Source organism: Leptinotarsa decemlineata, unplaced genomic scaffold (assembly GCF_025532065.1).
Source record: "Leptinotarsa decemlineata unplaced genomic scaffold, Ldec_3_MD MMD2_P_RNA_scaffold_12, whole genome shotgun sequence".
NCBI classification, from domain to species: domain Eukaryota; kingdom Metazoa; phylum Arthropoda; class Insecta; order Coleoptera; family Chrysomelidae; genus Leptinotarsa; species Leptinotarsa decemlineata.
This window is the reverse complement of record NW_027412526.1, coordinates 5,996,336-6,016,067: the sequence shown is the minus strand read 5'-3', so window position 1 is coordinate 6,016,067 and position 19,732 is coordinate 5,996,336. Positions and strand designations below refer to the sequence as shown.

The 19,732-nt window shown below is 33.9% G+C and overlaps 2 protein-coding genes across 2 annotated transcripts in view; one reads left to right on the top strand and one right to left on the bottom strand.

Annotated features, from left to right (window-relative positions):
- LOC111501812 (TGF-beta-activated kinase 1 and MAP3K7-binding protein 1) lies at nucleotides 1-10,866 on the bottom strand. Its single transcript, XM_023155728.2, has 3 exons — nucleotides 9,944-10,866; nucleotides 8,157-8,413; nucleotides 1-4,762 (listed from the first exon to the last, which is right to left on the bottom strand). Exons 1-3 carry the CDS (start codon nucleotides 10,638-10,640, stop codon nucleotides 4,310-4,312), a joined length of 1,407 nt encoding a protein of 468 aa, XP_023011496.2. The 5' UTR covers nucleotides 10,641-10,866; the 3' UTR covers nucleotides 1-4,309.
- A 1,441-nt stretch (nucleotides 10,867-12,307) lies between these two features.
- Nucleotides 12,308-19,732, top strand: part of LOC111501813 (succinyl-CoA:acetate/propanoyl-CoA:succinate CoA transferase) — a 37,245-nt gene continuing 29,820 nt past the window's right edge. The window contains exon 1 of the mRNA XM_023155729.2: nucleotides 12,308-12,686. Coding sequence (XP_023011497.2) covers nucleotides 12,506-12,686 — 181 coding nt within the window. The 5' untranslated portion in view covers nucleotides 12,308-12,505. The remainder of the gene's footprint in view (nucleotides 12,687-19,732) is intronic.

The window sequence follows — 19,732 nt, the reverse complement described above, 5'->3', positions numbered from 1 at the left end:
ACGCACCAACCACAAATGAAGCCAAGTCAAAAATTTCCAATAAAACCCTATTTATTTCTTAGGACATTTGATATGATACAAAATTTCATTTCAAATATATAACACAAGTGACTATTTCAGTTCAAAATGACAGCATAAAAGTAATTTTTTCTTCATTCAATATAGCGGCACTATAACGTCATTTCTGGAACTAGTGTCAAACGACTTGTAGTGAGAAACGAAAGAGATAGTTTGTTCAATTTAAAGGAAAAATTAGGTATTCTGAATGTGAAGTATTCACAAATTCACATTCTTGTCGTTTATTCTTTTGAATTGAAACTTAGTAAACGTAGAACTCATGCAGATATTCCTCTATAAGTTGCCTAATTCTATAATTGACAGCTCAACTATTCTTTCTGAAATTAACCATGTAACTCTTACAAGAATATGAAACATTCAGATGTTTGCAATTCATTTCCACCGGTGTCATCATGATATACATTCAAATGTTTGCAATTGATTTCCATAGGTGCAAGCATGGTAAACATTTAAATGTTTACAATTGATTTCCATAGATGCAAGTATGGTAAACATTTAAATGTTTGCAATTGATTTCAATGGGTGTAATCACGATAAACATTTAAATGTTTGTAATCGATTTCCATTAGTACAAGCATGTTTGTAATTGATTTCCATGGGTGTAAGTAATCATGTTGAACATTTAAATTTAGCAATTGCTTTCCATTGATGCAAGCATGATAAACATTTAAATGCTTGCAATTGATTTCTATGCAATTATGGTAAACATTCGAATGTTTGCAATTGATTTCCATATGTGCAAGCATAGTAAACATTTGAATGTTTACAATTGATTTCCATAAGTGCAAGTATGGTAGACATTTAAATGTTTGCAACTGATTTCAATGGATGTAATCACGGTAAACATTTAAATATTTGCAATCGATTTCCATTAGTACAAGCATGTTTGTAATTGATTTCCATGGGTGTAAGTAATCATGGTGAACATTTAAATTTTGCAATTGATTTCCATTGATGCAAGCATGATAAACATTTAAATGCTTGCAATTGATTTCTACATGCAATTATGGTAAACATCCGAATTTTTGCAATTCACTTGCATAGGTGCAATTATGGTAAACATTTAAATGTTTGCAATTGATTTCAATGGGTGTAATCACGGTAAACATATAAATGTTTGCAATCGATTTCCATTAGTACAAGCATGTTTGTAATTGATTTCCATGGGTGTAAGTAATCATGGTGAACATTTAAATTCTGCAATTGATTTTCATTGGTGCAATCATGATAAACATTTAAATGCTTGCAATTGATTTCTATATGTGCAATTATGGTAAACATTCGAATGTTTGCAATTGATTTCCATAGGTGCAAGCATGGTAAACATTTAAATGTTTGCAATTGGTTTCAATGGGTGTAATCACGGTAAACATTTAAATGTTTGCAATCGATTTCCATTAGTACAAGCATGTTTGTAATTTATTTCCATGGGTGTAAGTAATCATGGTGAACATTCAAATTTTGCAATTGATTTCCATTGGTGCAAGCATGATAAACATTTAAATGCTTGCAATTGATTTCTATATGTGCAATTATGGTAAACATTCGAATGTTTGTAATTGATTTCCATAGGTGCAAGCATGGTAAACATTTAAATGTTTGCAACTGATTTCAATGGGTGTAATCACGGTAAACATTTAAATGTTTGCAATCGATTTCCATTAGTACAAGCATGTTTGTAAGTGATTTCCATGGGTGTAAGTAATCATGGTGAACATTTGAATTTTGCAATTGATTTCCATTGATGCAAGCTTGATAAACATTTAAATGCTTGCAATTGATTTCTACATGCAATTATGGTAAACATCTGAATTTTTGCAATTCACTTGCATAGGTGCAATTATGGTAAATATTTAAATGTTTGCAATTGATTTCAATGGGTGTAATCACGGTAAACATATAAATGTTTGCAATCGATTTCCATTAGTACAAGCATGTTTGTAATTGATTTCCATGGGTGTAAGTAATCATGGTGAACATTTAAATTTTGCAATTGATTTCCATTGGTGCAAGCATGATAAACATTTAAATGCTTGCAATTGATTTCTATATGTGCAATTATGGTAAACATTCGAATGTTTGCAATTGATTTCCATAGGTGCAAGCACGGTAAACATTTAAATGTTTACAATTGATTTCCATAGGTGCAAGTATGGTAAACATTTAAAGGTTTGCAATTGATTTCAATGGGTGTAATCACGGTAAACATTTAAATGTTTGCAATCGATTTCCATTAGTACAAGCATGTTTGTAATTGATTTCTATGGGTGTAAGTAATCATGGTGAACATTTAAATTTTGCAATTGATTTCCATTGATGCAAGCATGATAAACATTTAAATGCTTGCAATTGATTTCTAGGCAGTTATGGTAAACATTCGAATGTTTGCAATTGATTTCCATAGGTGCAAGCATGGTGAACATTTAAATGTTTACAGTTGATTTCCATAGGTGCAAGTATGGTAAACATTTAAATGTTTGCAATCGATTTCCATTAGTACAAGCATGTTTGTAATTGATTTCCATGGGTGTAAGTAATCATGGTGAACATTTAAATTTTGCAATTGATTTCCATTGATGCAAGCATGATAAACATTTAAATGCTTGCAATTGATTTCTAGGCAGTTATGGTAAACATTCGAATGTTTGCAATTGATTTCCATAGGTGCAAGCATGGTAAACATTTAAATGTTTACAATTGATTTCCATAGGTGCAAGTATGGTAAACATTTAAATGTTTGCAATCGATTTCCATTAGTACAAGCATGTTTGTAATTGATTTCCATGGGTGTAAGTAATCATGGTGAACATTTAAATTTTGCAATTGATTTCCATTGATGCAAGCATGATAAACATTAAAATGCTTGCAATTGATTTCTATGCAATTATGGTAAACATTCGAATGCTTGCAATTGATTTCCATAGGTGCAAGCATGGTAAACATTTAAATGTTTGCAATTGGTTTCAATGGGTGTAATCACGGTAAACATTTAAATGTTTGCAATCGATTTCCATTAGTACAAGCATGTTTGTAATTGATTTCCATTTATGCAAGCATGATGAACATTTAAATGCTTGCAATTGATTTCTATGCAATTATGGTAAACATTCGAATGTTTGCAATTGATTTCCATAGGTGCAAGCATGGTAAACATTTAAATGTTTACAATTGATTTCCATAGGTGCAAGTATGGTAAACATTTAAATGTTTGCAATTGATTTCAATGGGTGTAATCATGGTAAACATTTAAATGTTTGCAATCGATTTCCATTAGTACAAGCATGGTAAACATCCGAATTATGGTAAACATCCGAATGTTTGCAATTCACTTTCATAGGTGCAATTATGGCAAACATTTAAATGTTTGCATTTGATTTCCATGGTAAACATTTGGTAAACATTTAAATGTTTGCAATTGATTTCCATAGACGCAAGTATGGTAAACATTTTCCATTATCTAGATTACTTTCAAATAGTCATAAAGTTGATCTTGATCTATTTCATGTTTCTGAAGGTCCTGTCATGAATGGATTTAAAAAAATGTACATGTAAATTACAGGATTTAAATATTAAGTATCCGAATTTTCTTTAATTTTCTATTTTTCATTATTGTTATTGAAACAGTGAAAATAATATCAGTAGTAGCGTTGACTCCCTTGAATTTATGAAATGTGTGTATATAATGGGGGGAGGAGGATACCCTGTAATAAACAAATAAATAGTCTAGATATGTTTTCACTTATTGATTCAGCATGACAAAAGTTAGATATATATTTAATTTTTTCAAAATCCGAAGACGGATTGAGATTTTTAGCTTTTTAGAACGATAACAAAAGTATCAATAAAATTAATAGGAAATATTAATAAAACATGACAGGTTATTGATGAATAGAACATGTCTCTTTGAAAAAAATATTTTGGATTTACAGTAACTGAACTTTTTACACCTGTATAAAGATTCTGGAAGATAAAATACCCAAGAAGGTTAATAAAAAACGATGATTTTCCTCCACGAAAAATGACCTTTGTTCAATATTTCAATGATTACGCCAATCTTTTTTTCAAAACACTTTCCCAATCCAAGATCTCAAAACCTCACTACTGTAAAGTTTTCAATCAGAGGGCTTACTTTTAGTACCTCAATGTGGATTACTAGCCAGTGGGACAATATTTAGCTCAGTAAAAGTACAATGCCAATTATAATTTATGGTCACTGTTCTCCTATTACTAATCAGAAATCCAAACCTGGCGGCAAAGTCCCATCTTTCTTAGCCTTTTCGAAGTTCTTGTAAAACACAGAAAAGTCAACGTACGCTTCTATTTTCTGATCAGGACCCACACCATCGTCCTCTTCGGTTTTAGAGTCTTGACTGCTGGTTGTATCGCTGGTCGTGTTAGTACTACTTGTAATGTTCGTGCCGGCAACAGTGGACGCCGTAGGAGTAGACGTTTCAGATAAGCTATTTACACTAACTTTGTGACTGAAAGTGACCGAAGGGGCGGTAGGCGATGTTATAGCGTTTGGGAGGTGGTAGTTGAAATTTCGAAGTACTAAGGTGATGTCTTTTCGCCTCGGTAGGCATGTTTGGTTGAAGGAGTTGGACATGAACCAGTCGTGGTGGAGGCGCACTGCTTTGTCGACCACTGCTTGCGCTACACCAGTTAGGGTGGCCTGCTCACGAAACTGAAAAGATGTTGAAGTCAATATACTTTGCACGTTATTGGTTTTTTAATTATCCTTTAGAGCTAAAAATTTATTTTTTCAAAGCTTTGACATATATTCCACTGAATATTAATTGATTTTTGGTAACACTCTTTTATTAATAATAATAATATTTATTCAGTTGGATCATCTATAGATGACATTGAGTGTGTCAAAATGTGTACAAATACAAAATTAAAATACAAACTCCGTGCACTTAGAAGCACAATATACAACTTACATAGATAATATAATATAATATATAATAGTCAAAACCTAAAATAATCTGCTATTTATGCAACAACATCGTTATTAAAATCTTCCTAAAATGTTACACATGTACAGGGTCATAAGTAATCATCCATATATTCTTTGAGAGAATAATAGGATTTATCCAGGAGCAACTCTTTGATTTGATAGTTATACTGTTTTAGAGCCAGATTTTTTATTGTACTTGGATGTTTATTGTACAATTTGATGGCCATAAGCCTTGGACATGATTCCGATACAACTAAGTTGTGTGTTGGCACTTCCAACTGTAGGGAATTTCTAGTATTATAATTCTTATAACCATTAAGAGTAGGAACACTGGTTATGTGCGATTTTACATATTTTAATATCCCATAAATGTATACAGAGTGGTCCAACGAAAAGTATGCACCTTGCTTTTCTCCTTTTTTTGTAACTTAACGCAAAAATGCTCGGACAGGTCAATTTTGCTTTTGAGGGGGACACATTTTAGATGTATTTTTTTACCTGTGCCTTCAACCCCCTAGCGAGGGTGAGTAACAACCCTAAAATTTTAAATAGAAAGTGGGGTCGAGTGATATATCATTTGAAAGGGCACAAAATTATCTTTCCAATGATACCTAATTTGTTGTATTTCACTCAAACATGTAGGTGTTATGAAGAAAAACAACTACAACCCAGTACTTTGAAATGTGTAATTGACTTAGTAGAATCCTACTTCAGCAAGTGCTGAAAATGTGACCCATTTACTTCCATACAATAATACAGATTTTGTTCAAATCTATTCCTAACATTCTGTAGCATATCAGGTGTTATACTTCTGCACTCTGCTGTAATTCGTTGGCGAAGATCTTCTATGGACTCGGGCTGTGTAGCAAAATATTTATTTTTCAAGTGTCCCCAAAGGAAAAAGTCTAAAGGCGATAAATCAGGTGACCTGGCAGACCATTCGATGGCAGGCCATTATTTCTATTATGAGAGGATCAATTGTATCTTCAAGCATGTCCAGGTAGACCTCACCAGTTAAATTCCCAGGAATAAAAAGTGGCCCTACGATATGACTACCTAATATGCCACACCAGACATTGATTTTTTGAGGGTACTGGGTATGGACCTCTCGGAATAAGTGTGGGTTACTGTCATCCCAGTAACGGCAATTATGCCTATTCACAGCTCCTTTAAAAAAAAATGTACTCTCATCGCAAAAACACTTGTTGAATGATAGGTGCGGATCATCAATTAGTAGCTGGCTCAGTTGTTCACAAAATTGCAGCCTTCTATCAGGATCATCTTCATTGAGTTCCTGTACTAATTTAATTTTGTACGGATGAAATTTATAGGCTTTTAATATCCGTATTATGGACGAACGGGAGACACCTGAGGCTGCAGCAAGCTGACGGGTACTTTGAGTATGATCCAATTCAACATGTCCCAAAACAGCGACTTCCACTGCTTCATTTCTGATCGGTTTCTGTGGCTGGTGTTTCACATTATAGACAGATCCAGTATCGACAAACTTTTGGACTAACTTGGCAACGTACGAATCATTCACATTTTTCCCGGGATGACTGTTATTAAAGAGGCGAGCAGTAAGTCTAGCACAACTATTATGTTGATAATAAAGTTTAACAATTTCAACTCGTTCAGGAATGTTGAAATAATTTCAAAAGCAACCGAACTGAATCAATGAACGTTTACCTAAATTCTTTTTGTACACTTATCTGCTGTTGTTATTTGAACCAAAAAACGCACGAGAGAAATTGAGGAATGTAGTAGTGATAAAAATGCCGTTTTTTCCGCATTTTCATTAACACCAAAAATATCGAGTAAATGTTCTTGCTTTTTTTATAACTATTCAAGTAAATACAACAAATTAGGTATCATTGGAAAGAAAATTTTGTGCCCTTTCAAATGATATATCACTCGACCCCACTTTCCATTTAAAATTTTAGGGTTGTTACTCACCCTCGCTAGGGGCTTGAAGGCACAGGTAGAAAAATACATCTAAAATGTGTCCCCCTCAAAAGCCAAATTGACCTGTCCGAGCATTTTTGCGTTAAGTTACAAAAAAAGGAGAAAAGCAAGGTGCATACTTTTCGTTGGACCACTTGATATACTTGTAACGGTCAATATTCTGAGATTTTGGAAGATGAATTTGCAACTTGTCCTTCTAGTAACTCTTGCTATATACCTTATGGTTTTTTTTTAATTTTGAGTATTCTGGAACAATCACTAGATGCTCCCCAAGCTATAATACCATAGGAAATGTTACAATGAAAGTATGCATGTTAGTGCATTAATGAGAGTGATCTATTTACATTCCAGCATAGTTGTTAAATACAATAAGATATTGAGGATATCTTTTTATGAATCGTATCAATATGCTTGTTACATTTGAGATTTTCTGTTATCTTCATACCCAAAAATTTTGTCTCCTCTTGTTGTTGAATTGATCAATTAATTGACGTTACTAGTAAACTGTGATCTGGGGTGGTTCTTGAATGATTGAAACGTAAAAGCACAGTTTTTCTTTCATTTAACAAGAGACCATTGTCTGAGAACCACTTTTTGGTTCTTTTTATTTCATCAGATGCTTTATTAGCTGTGGTTTTAATATTTTCCTGAGTTATCAATAAAGTTGTGTCATCAGCGTACATAACGAACTGATCACTATAAAAATCATTGACATATATTATATATAAGAGTGGAACTAATATAGAATACTGAAGAACCCCGAGAAAACAATTTTTAGATTCTGATTTACTTATGATAATCTCTACATAGTAGTATCTACCCTCTAAATAACTTACAAACCATTTGTGGGTTATTCCCCTGATTCTATACATTTCAAGCTTTGATAGAAGAATTTTGTGATCTACCAGGTCAAATGCCTTACTTAAGTCTATGAAAATTCCTAGCGTCTTTTTACCTTCATCCAACTCCCTGTACACGTTGTTGTTATATAACAACATTCCTACATCACCAAATGTAATTCAAGAAAAACTAAAAAGAAGTGTTTTTTAATAGATTCAACTTATTTGCCCATTCCAGATATGTTTTTGATCAAATGTGTTTTTGTAACATCGTCCCTGTTACACACAAGTCATATTTTATGAATGTTTAATACCTGTTCAACCACAAACTGAGCGATGTATTTATTGACTTGATCAGTCCCAGTCGCTTCTTCGATAGACTTATATAGACCAGCAGACATGAGCAAAAGGAACCGGGATGATTCGTCCAGAACAATGCCTCCATGAATGTCTGGCTCAGAAATGATTGGTTCCTGTGATGCCATTGAAAGGTCGTCAAAATCGGAATATCCACACTTAACCATGTAATTTCCCAGGCAACGAGTGTTCTCTTGATTGCCCAGACGAGAACCTGAAAATTTCTCTGGTGAATAATTTGTATTCAGCTTCATGATAAATAAAAAAGCATCTCATATCTGTTGAAAAAAACTTGAAATGTTTTTCCGTTAACCAGCTGACACCCCACTACGAATGACAACCCTTGCGAGGCAAGGATTAACGAGGTCTTACCTTTTGTCATTCGATTTTTAGGGGGGGAAACACCTATAGAGGTATTGAACTACTTTTGTATGAGTCACATCAATTAATCTTGTATTAATATAATATATAATTGTATAAATTAATCTTGTACATATATCTAATACCTTTTTCTGTGATTTGAAACCTGACTTCAGTAAGCTTGAACAACATAGTCTCGTAAAAAGTATTCCATACTTCGGGTGTGATACTACTACAAAGATGATCACTTGGTGATCGAAACACGTGTCGAGGTGTTAAAAATAATGATTTGGTGTTGGGAAAAAACTCCAGTTATATTCATTACTACACCATAGGTTACAAACAGTGCATCATAAATATAGTTTCTGCAGATACTAAGATGTTAGTGTCGTCCGCAAAAATAACAGTACTGGAAGCTTTTGAACAAAATTTCAGAAGATCATTTATTAAAACCAAAAATAAAAGGGGTCCCAAAACAGAGCTTTGAGTTACGCCTCTTGATATACATTTTCTTTTAGAATTAATTCCATTCACACAGACCAGCTGACTAAGATCAGTCAGGTAAGATCCAACCCAATTCAATGCAGAGCCACGTATACCATAAAACTGCAATTTGTGTAACAGTATGTCACGGTCAACGAAGCCAAAGGCTTTGCTCAAATCAAAAAATAGTCCTAAAGTTTGCTGTTTGTTTTACAAGATTTCCAGCACATGTTTAATGAGTTGATCAATTGCACCAACTGTAGATTTATTTCTTCTAGAAGCATTCTGACTAGAAGAAAATAATCTGAATGATTCAAGGTAATCATATAAAATCTTTGACAGAAACAGTATTCAATAATCTTAGCGATATAGGCCTGTAAGATGCACAGACAGATTGAGAGCCCTTATTTTTGTATATTGGCAAAACCTTTGACATTTTCAGTATATCAGGAAACCTCTCCTCAATGAAAGTGGAGTTAACTATATAAGTCAAAGGGTCAGAAATCACATTGGCAACCTTTTTAATAACATAACCTTGAATTTCATCAATACCGGACGATTTTTTTCTTGCAAACTTTTTTGATAACTTGTTCAATTTCCATTTTTGTTGCTGGATATAAATAAATACTTTGAAGAGCAGATGACATATAATTGATATTTTTAGTGTTTCTACATATTTCCTCCTACAGGCTGTTCGTTAAACCACAAAATTGTGGTATTGTCTGCAAAAAAAGTTTAGGAAATATTTAATAATTCGTACACTAGCAAACGCAGGAGGATTCGACAAGAACCGAATCCTGATTGCCTTCCCAAAAAATTTCAAATGTATTATTCAGAGAGATTATAAACTTATATTGATTTGTATCTCTGCTATGCTATTCAAAATAAGTAAAATTCTTACCATGTTTCAAGTTCTTTGTATTGATTCCAATCTGAGAGAGCCTTAGGAGCTCATCTTCGTTCTTCAAATCGTGATCTACGCTAAGCTGCACGACTTTGAGCACTGAATTCTGATCCGTCTGACACAACAGCACCCGGCAGTTACCTACATTGGCGACGTAAAGTTTGTCATTGAAAATAAGTGCAACTGCTGCTGCTGTCCCAGATGAAAGTTCTTGATTTAACCTACTGATATTTTCAACGACGTGCGGTACTTTTTGGTAAGCTTCATAGGGGGATAGACCTTCTGGAATGTCGTACATGAAACTTGTTCTTTCTGCGAGCAAATCTTCCAAACTCTCCATGTAAGCCTTCTCGACAGTCACAAATGCTTGTCGCAAAAGGTTTTTTACTTCATCGTCGTCCGATTTGTTTTCATTCAGATGAGAGAAATATATTTCAGCTATCATTCGCTGCGAACAGAAATCTGCTGCTCTTTTTCCTCCATGACCATCGAAGACAGCATACCAGTAAAACTTGTCGTTGAACTTGAAGTGAGAACTGCAATCTTCATATTGGTGTTGTTCTTGCGGATGTCCGTCTTCTCGGTATACTTGATTGGTGGAGAAGCCTATTCCTGTGTTTTTACATACTGGTAAGTCGTCTGTCCAGCTCTGGGAGTTTTTATAGCTGGAGTGGGGCGATTGTAATGAGCGCATTTTTGTAACTTAAAATATGAAACAGCATGAAGGAAAACCAAAATAAACCTATATTTTTTAAAATAATATCAAGATTTCACAACATAACCTCAAATAAGTCTTTATGGTGTTTTGATTTTTTTATTTTTAGCAGTTGGCACTAATATTGATTCAAATTGGGTCATTCCCACCAAAAATGTCTCGAAATTATCACACACACATATGTCCCATGTCTGTTTCAAGCTTTCGTGACATGGGACCACAAAACTTATATCTCACAACCAGAAAGCGCATTTTCTAAGGTTCTATTCTTGGAGGGTGATGGTAAAGGAGTAAATTTGATGTATCACGGGCTTACAGTGGCAGAAAACAAAGACGTCATAAAGAGAAATACACAACATTTTCTTTTCATTTTCATGTCAATAGAGTGGTGTTGTTAAAAATCAGATCGAGATGATTCCATGGTTAACACTGACAGAGCCACTTTGTTTACCTACAATCTTGAAACTGTTCTGGAATGTTTGGTCAAATGTGCTTATATTGAAGCCCATGAATACGTGGAGAGAGTTCTGGGACCATTTTATATTCACATCTTTTTGTCTGACGTGCTTTGTTTTGCCATACGTCAATCCTACATTAAATTTTACCCCTTTGCCAAACGCGTGTCATGACTAATGACAGTTGGAACTTGGGTACCATGTTTAAGAGGGGAAAAATATCACACAACTTTCTATAAAGTAATTTAAAAATTCAAAATTCAGGCTTGTTTATCATTCAACCCGAACTGACCTTAGCCACAATTCACATTAGTTCGAGTTAGGAAATTGAATTTTTGAGTTGAATATGGGAAAACTGAAATCCGAGTCTTTACGTCTGAAATATTGTAATAAAAAATGTCCTAAACTGACATTCTAAGGCAAATGTTGATCAATGCGAACATGATTAGTTTCTATAGCAAGAAGCATCCCCTGACTTGAGAATCGTGGGCAACATTTTCCAGTAAAAAAATAATGTCGAAAAGACGTAATTCGATATTCTAGGGTATGCACTGATTATTACGGTTAGCTGAATATAACATAATTTTTTATGGAAAAAAGTTTGCTATGATTCTTGGAAAAAGATTTCCATGACTTGAGAATTAGACCCCTAGCGGCCTATTTGAAACTAAGGATAGCATTTCAGTTTTATCAATTGAAAAGTTCTTGAAGACACACAAAATTTTCTAATGCACTAAGGGTGGATATCACATTTAAAATCAGTCAGAATATTTAATCCAAACCCGAGGTATGGTTCGTATTTACATTATCAGACCCAAGTATTAATGGGACTGGTAATTGGAGCAAGGTTACGTTTTCTCTTCAGGTCAATTCCAAATGTGTGGTGTATTTTCTTCATTCCATTTGACATTATTCAATTTTCCTTCTGCCATACATGGAGTTTTCAAAATAGTATAAGTCTATGCTCACAAATCAACAAAACAGGGAGAGAATGTAGTATGTGTAGGCACAGAAGAGTGATTCTGTAATGTAGGTGTGACATAAAATTGTAACAATTGTTTTCATGTAAAATATCACTGACATATTCATTCATCACTCTCACCTATCATAAGTATGAATGAATTTTGGAAATAGCTGTTATTCAATAAGAATAGAGTACACACTGATTAATGAAACCGATACATTCTTTAGCTTTGGTAATTTGAGATTAACGCTGGCAACGCTGTTTATGTTACATATTTATCAGAAATTGTACACATTATTTTGAGGTTGAAGGGGAGAAGGTTCTCTTCGTGAAATAGGAAGTGGTAGTAGGAATTTAGCTGTTTAGGGATTTTACCGGAAATATTATAGTCGGAAAATCTAATATTTTCTCTTAAACTAAGTGAAATGGCAGCGTCAGTGAGAAGTGTTGGTCATAAAATCGGGAACTTGGGAGTTTTATCCTCTCTCAGAACAATTTCAACTCCAAGAAATTACTTCACGTATGTAAATGAGCCCTCACAACCTATTAAAGGAAAGGAACCCAAATGGACCACTGCAGAGGAGGCATTCCAAGACCTGAAATCAGGTAGGATTTTTCTATCAAATAATTTATTAACTTTTGATTACTTAATGACTTTATTGTTTATTGAACTTTGGTCTCAGTGATTAATTTATACTCAGCGTGAAACATAATAATCATCATTCCAAATATTTCAAGTTTCTTAAAGTTCTTTTTCAGGAAAATCTTCAAATAAAGGAATACCTTATAAAATCTAATTCTATTCATTAATTGGAAATGTTTATTCAACACTATTCAACAGACTAATTTTCAAAACATTTTTTGTGAAACTGCAAAGAAAAAAAAATGAATGATGGAAAAACATCAATTACCTAGAATTTGTAAATTTCTGACGTGTCTAATATCAGAAATTACGAGGTCATTCAAAACTCTTGAACTACATTTAAGTGGGAATGCACACTGTCCATTGATAGCTTCAGTGGATAACTGAAGAGCCCAAACCTGACTCCATTTATAAAACCATCCATTCAGATTATTATAAAGTTCATTATATATTGTTTTTACTATCAGCAAGGCTTTTACGTTTTGATTGAGCTTTCAATGACTTATTGTGATATGAGCGATGTTGCCAAAAGGACACAGATTTCTTCAGATATTTTACGTTTAATGTAATGCATTTTTGTTTATAAACAATTTTCAAGAATTGTACATACAAATTAAAGGAATACTTAGGTACATATGGATGCTTATCGCACTAAATCCAAAATACAAAAATGTTTCAAACTGAAAGGGGTATATTTTTAGGAAATATTAGTTTTTTGGGAAAGACGGGTTTTGACTTTCTTTATAGTTGAGCTAGCAGAGCCATTTTATATTTATTTTCAGGACATAATGTTAGGCTAATTCTGTACTCTATCACATAATTTGTGGCTCTTCATTTATAGGAGATATCGTGGGTTTTGTTAGCTCAACGTTAAGCTTGCAGAAAAAAACATTTTTTTGAATCCGAATACGTCATAAGTTTAGGCATCTATTGCCGATGTATTGTTTTTTAAAATCAGGGGTGTTGTTTCCTTGATAATTATCAAACTCGAAAATGCCCAATAAATCCAATTTTTAGTCGGGATTAACTTTTATCGACTTTTCTTTGACAAATTATCAGTAACTATCCAAAACATTTTTGTTTTGTTATCTACAGGGTCGTATTATAAACAATTCAAGGCAAACTAATAAAAGATGAACAAATCAATAAGAGGGTTCTGCTAGTTTTACCGTTGAACTGGCAAAACCAAATTGAAATCCTTCACTTTTTGAAAAATTTGAAATTGTAATATTTGCAGGCTCCTTCATTAGGATATTGGCCTTTTTTGCCGCTCATTTGAGTTGAAAATTTGGGTGATTACCCTCAGACATACGCGATCAAAACGGAAATGATTTTCCGAAAACATTCTTCAACTATGGGTTAGATTGAAATATAATGAGAATTGTAGGTTCATTTTGGGCTTCTATAGCTCTCCATCGCCGATTTTCCATCTGTTGTTTTTTTTAACCAGTGGATTTTGCTAGAGCTTCACTTTTTGGAAATTTTGATCTTGCAATAATTTTGAGCTCATTATTTGCTAGCTTATTATGCTATTGATCAATTTCTTTCTCCCAATTCAAATTGAATATTTGGGTGATTAACTCAGCACAAGTGTTAGAAGCGGAAATAACTTTGGAATAATTCTTCCTGTGTGGGGAAGATATAAATATATTGAGATTTTTTGGCTCATTTTAGACTCCTCAAATGTCCCTCAACGCTGACTTTTCTATAGGTTCTTTCATTAAGGGCTTCCTATATTTAAATTAAAATATAACAAAACGTGCGTACTTTGTTTGAAGATGATAGACAATGTTTCATGATGAATTTCATTAGTTCGGACTTCCATTGTCTGATATTATATAAAATGAATTTGAAATCCCTGAAAAACTACTAAAAAAGAAGAATTAAAAATGAATAGCTGAAAATAACAATTATATTAGGCAAAAAAACCTGAAATGAAATAATAGTGAAATAAAATACAAGTAGAAATAGAAAAATTGAACAAAAAATGAAAATAAAAAGTTCAGAGATTCTAAGTCAAGTTACTTCACGACGCGACGTTTCGATGGGGTGATGACTGGACTAATTCCTCGGAGAGATGACTGGACTAATTCCTCGGAGAGATGACTATTCCGCTTCACCGGTTTAGTGGGAGATGACCGTTTTACTGGAGTTGGCCATTTTTGTCACCGAGGAAGATCAGTTAATTAGTTTCGACGTCGAAAGCCTTTACAGCAACGTTCCGGTCGAAGAAGCACTCCAAATCATACAGAATTTACCTATAGAAGTAATTATGGAATTATTAGAAAGCTTTGTAGGAAACTGTTATTTCCAACTGAAGGACGAATTCTCTACGCAAGATGAGGGACTGCCAATGAGATCGCCACTTTCACCAGTCATAGCCAGCACATATATGGAGTGGTTGAAACTCTGGCCACAAGAAACGTCGTGTCTGGTTGAGATACATTGACGACACCTTCATAATATGGAACCATGAGAATACTGAACTAGACGCCTTCCTTCTCCATTCACAATGGAGAAGGAAGCCACAACGAATTGCCATTCTTAGACGTATTGGTGAAGAGTACCGACACTAAGTGGGAAACATCTGTATACCGAAAACCCACTCGCACGGGACAATATCTCAACCACCAATCCAACCACCATCAATCAACTAAAAGAGGAATCATCAAGACACTATTAAACCCTGTTTTCGGGCTTTGTATTACGAAGGAAGGTCTCGAGAAGGAACTTGGCATTGTCAAAAATGATTTTCAACGGAATGGCTACTCAAAAGCGATGGTGGAACAGACTTTGGCTAAAAAACAGCAGAAGCCTCGCAAGGAAGAGAAGCCGTCACAACCAGTGCTTGCACATGTTGTTGAATACTATATCCGTCCATGGTGATTTGGCAAAACATACTGAATAAATGTTAACTAATTTAACAAATATAGTTGCGACAAGATGACCGTTATCAATTGTTTAAGTTTAGAAGTCCCCGTTAGAAGATCTTTTAAAAGAGCCAACTCAGGATGTTTGCCTGCACAAAATTTCGAGTACAGTCGAAGTAAACGATACGCACTCTTAAAGTTGGCGGCATTTGAAGTCATGTTACGCTGACGAATAGAAATCGGGGAATGCGGGGATGGTTATCGCCGTCGTGTCATTAAGGTTCAGTTCAGGAACTGATCGCGATTTGAGTGTTGAAATTTGATATTGGTACAGTTATAATTACTTGCGAATGCGAATTACTTAAAAATGTTTGTTATCTGTTTAAAATGTGGCGTCTTTAGACAACGCAGACTTTTTCCAGTGTAGTGACTCCAATAGCGATGGTGAACAATGCGAAAAACAGAGAAGAGCTACAATTTTCCTTCAAAATAGAATTCCGAGTGGAGAGTCGAAATAAAAAAAACCCGAGTTCGAAATTTGCAATCAATAAAATTATTAATGAATTATTCATGAAGAAATGATGCGTGCCACATTACCAAAGCAAAAACATGAATGTATTGAATATCATTCTTAGTATACCTAATCGCGATTCGCACTCAAGCAGAATATTATTCATGGAGAATACAATGTTACATGAATCGGAATCGAGGGTCACGGTGAAACGCGTTTGTTTCAATGCGTTTATACAATGAATAAATTTAGAATGATTTCCAAAAATAACACCCGAATTTCATATGTTTCAGAAATTATTGGAATTGGTGTTAATCGCGGGCTAAAATTTGGCATGTGACTGCGGCCGATTTGACATTCGAAAAACATTTGTGAAAGTAACCATCTTCACTATAAATTTGACACGGAAAATTGAATGCACTGCACTGCAGGCAAACGTGTTTGCCACTAAATTTTCTCTTAGTTCAGGTATAGTCGAAGTAACCTGTATCATGAATACAGGTTACTTCGACCCAATCACCTCTCGAATCCCGATGAAATAAACAACTATTTTGCCCAATTCGTACAAAACATTTCTAATAATTGTGATGAAAATATTGAATTTTATAGCAATAATTATTTAATCAGGCAAGATAACTTCTCATTTCGATTCGCTACTGAAGAAGCTATTCATGAAATCCTGAATGATATTAAAAGTCAAGCTTCAGGGGTTGATAATATTTCAATCAGAATGTTGAAACTTTGTAGCCCGTTTATAGATAAATATATTACGCATATCATCAATTGTTGTTTTGAACGTTCATATTTTCCAGACTTGTGGAAAATGGCCATTGGGAAACCCATTCCCAAGAATAATGATCCAGCTAGTTATTCTGATCTCAGAATTATCAGTATACTTCCAACCATGAGTGAAATTTTCGAAAGAGTTATTTATTTACAAATTAATGAATATTTCAATAACAATAATCTATTATCACCATCGCAATGTGGTTTTAGGCAGGGTTTCAGCACGGCTACAGCTCTTGCTACTGTTACACAAGACATTGTTGAGGGATTTGATAAGGGAATGATTAGCAATCTGGTACTACTAGATTTTTCGAAAGCATTCGATACCATCAATCATGAGCTGATTTGCATGAAACTCAAATATTATGGTTTTGATAGTGCTGCCTTATTTCTCATCTGGTCTTATTTACTTGGTCGATCTCAAAAAGTTGTTGTTGATGGTCATCACTCCTTCCCTCTTGATATTCTATCAGGAGTACCACAGGATTCCATTTTGGGACCTTTATTGTTCATCATTTATACTACTGACATTATCTCGTCCATCAAGAAATGTAAAATACAGGCGTATGCTGATGACATACAATTGTACATGCACTTTATTGATCAATGGGCTATCAAGTCAACATGATTTGAAAATTAATCCTAATAAAACAATGATGATGCACTTTGGATCGCAGAAGAATCGTAAATTTGCAGAAAACAATTTTCATTAAGAACTAGGTCATAGTATCTTGACTCCTGTCAATACAGCTAAAAACTTAGGGGTCATGCTTGACACTGATCTTAGATTTACTAGTCATGTTAAAAATTTAATGAAAAAAGCTTATATGTCATTGAAACTGTTATACTGTAATCGTTTTATTTTGAGCCAACCTCTAAAAAGAATGCTCTGTGATAGTTTGGTGCTAAGCCATTTCAACTACTGTGACTTCATATATGAGCCATACTTATATGATTCAGATAAAAAAAGAATACAAAAAGTGCAAAATTCTTGTTGCCGCCTAATTTATGGACTTCGTAAGTATGATTCAATTTCTGAAGCCTTTAAAAACTCCCGCTGGCTCAATATGAAAAACCGTATGATTCATCATTTGGGTTGTTTTGTCCATAAATTGATCACCCTTCCCCATTCTCCTCTTTTAATACAAAAACTAATTCTGCGTGAAAATATTCACTCAAGAAACATCAGACATAAAAACAAATTAACTATGCCACAACATCGCACTGCACAGTTTCAGAGATAATTTCTTTTTGGTGCTGTAAAACTCTATAATTCATTGCCTGAGCAATTGAAGAGATTCAATATCAGGAAATTCAAATACAAATATAAAAATTATATCTATGATAGTCAGTAATGTCAACTTTTACTTTTTAGACAACAGATCAATTCAATTAAATTATTTATCAACTATCTTTAGAAGGTAATCACAAATCATTATTTCATTTACGGATCGCATTTCGTGGTACCATCACTGTTAATTGCTTTTATTTTTGTATGTTTGCGTGCATTATGGAGTGGTGCTTGTTGGTTGAGTTAGAGTAGCTTTGAGCTAGACTTCGCCAAGGAGTACCAGAATCTCCTGTAAACTATTTTCATTTTCAAATATATCTTTGTATTGTTTTTTTTTGTATTATCAATAAAGCCGATTTATTATTATTATTATTATTAAAAGCTATCGGCATCTCAAAGGCCAACAAAACCAATACATAGAAATAATGTCGCTGCCAACTAGTCTACGTGGACTGTAGAATTGGCGGTTCGTATTGGATAATTTTTACTAACCGAGTTTTATGATTGGCTGAATAGTCATAAAATTAAATTTGAAATCATGTTACGGTGATGAATAGAATGTGGGGATGAGTAACGCTGTAGTGTCGTCAATGTTTAATTCAGGAATCTATCGCGAATTGAGTGTTGAAATTTGATATTGGTGCAGTTATAATTACTTAAAAATTTTGTTATCTGTTTAAAATGTGGCGTCCTTGGGACAAGTAGTAATAGTAATAACGAGTGTGATAACATTCGGATGCATTTGCACTTTGAAACACAGAGAGTATGTTTCAATTTACATAAAAATCTACATCCCAAGTTTGGTTTCGAGGAAAAAAAAACTATTACAAGCAGATTTGACTGAAATTCCTTTGTCAACTGTACATAAAATAGTCAAAAACAAATCTTATGACGCAAGACGACAATGTGATGCAGGATTACCAAAATATTTAGATGTGCATCTTATAAAATCATTGAAAAAACAATATACGTATGTTACAAAAGCAATGAGATTCTTACAACTGAAATCAGAAGGAAGAAATTGAATACTTCCGCCTATAACGCGACAAAACTCTTCAGAATTGGATAAAGACACTAGGATTTTGATTTAAAATAATAAACAAATGTCAAGCAGTTATGGAACGCAGAATAATAGTGGAATTGCGTAACAAATACTTAGAACAAATAACTAAATATAGACAAGAACAACGGTAAATTTTCTATTTGGACGAAACTTGGTATGACACTCACGACACAGTTCCGACTTCTTTGAAATTATGTGTTACGAAAGGGTGGACTGATGGTTCGAAAACGTGTACGCGTAACGTGCCTGCAAACATAAAATCGCGACTAATCATTGTGCATTGCGAAGGAAGTGAAGGATGGGTTCCGAATTCTTTGAAATTATGTGAAAAAACTTGAGAACTGCAATGTTGACTATCGTAAGAACATGGAAGCTAATATTTTCGAGGAATGGTTTGAAAACACATTGATTCCAAATTTGGATGCGAATAATGTAATAGTTCTTGACAACGCCTCCTAGCATTCGCGACAGCTCATCAAAGTACCGAA

Excerpts from the sequence above, each read along its gene's own strand:
- LOC111501812 (XM_023155728.2), bottom strand. The coding sequence starts at position 10,640 with ATGCGCTCATTACAATCGCCCCACTCCAGCTATAAAAACTCCCAGAGC. Across the intron at positions 8,414-9,943 it reads TACAAAGAACTTGAAACATG|GTTCTCGTCTGGGCAATCAA; the intron begins GTAAGAATTTTA and ends AGAAATTTTCAG. Across the intron at positions 4,763-8,156 it reads CTCAGTTTGTGGTTGAACAG|TTTCGTGAGCAGGCCACCCT; the intron begins GTATTAAACATT and ends ACATCTTTTCAG.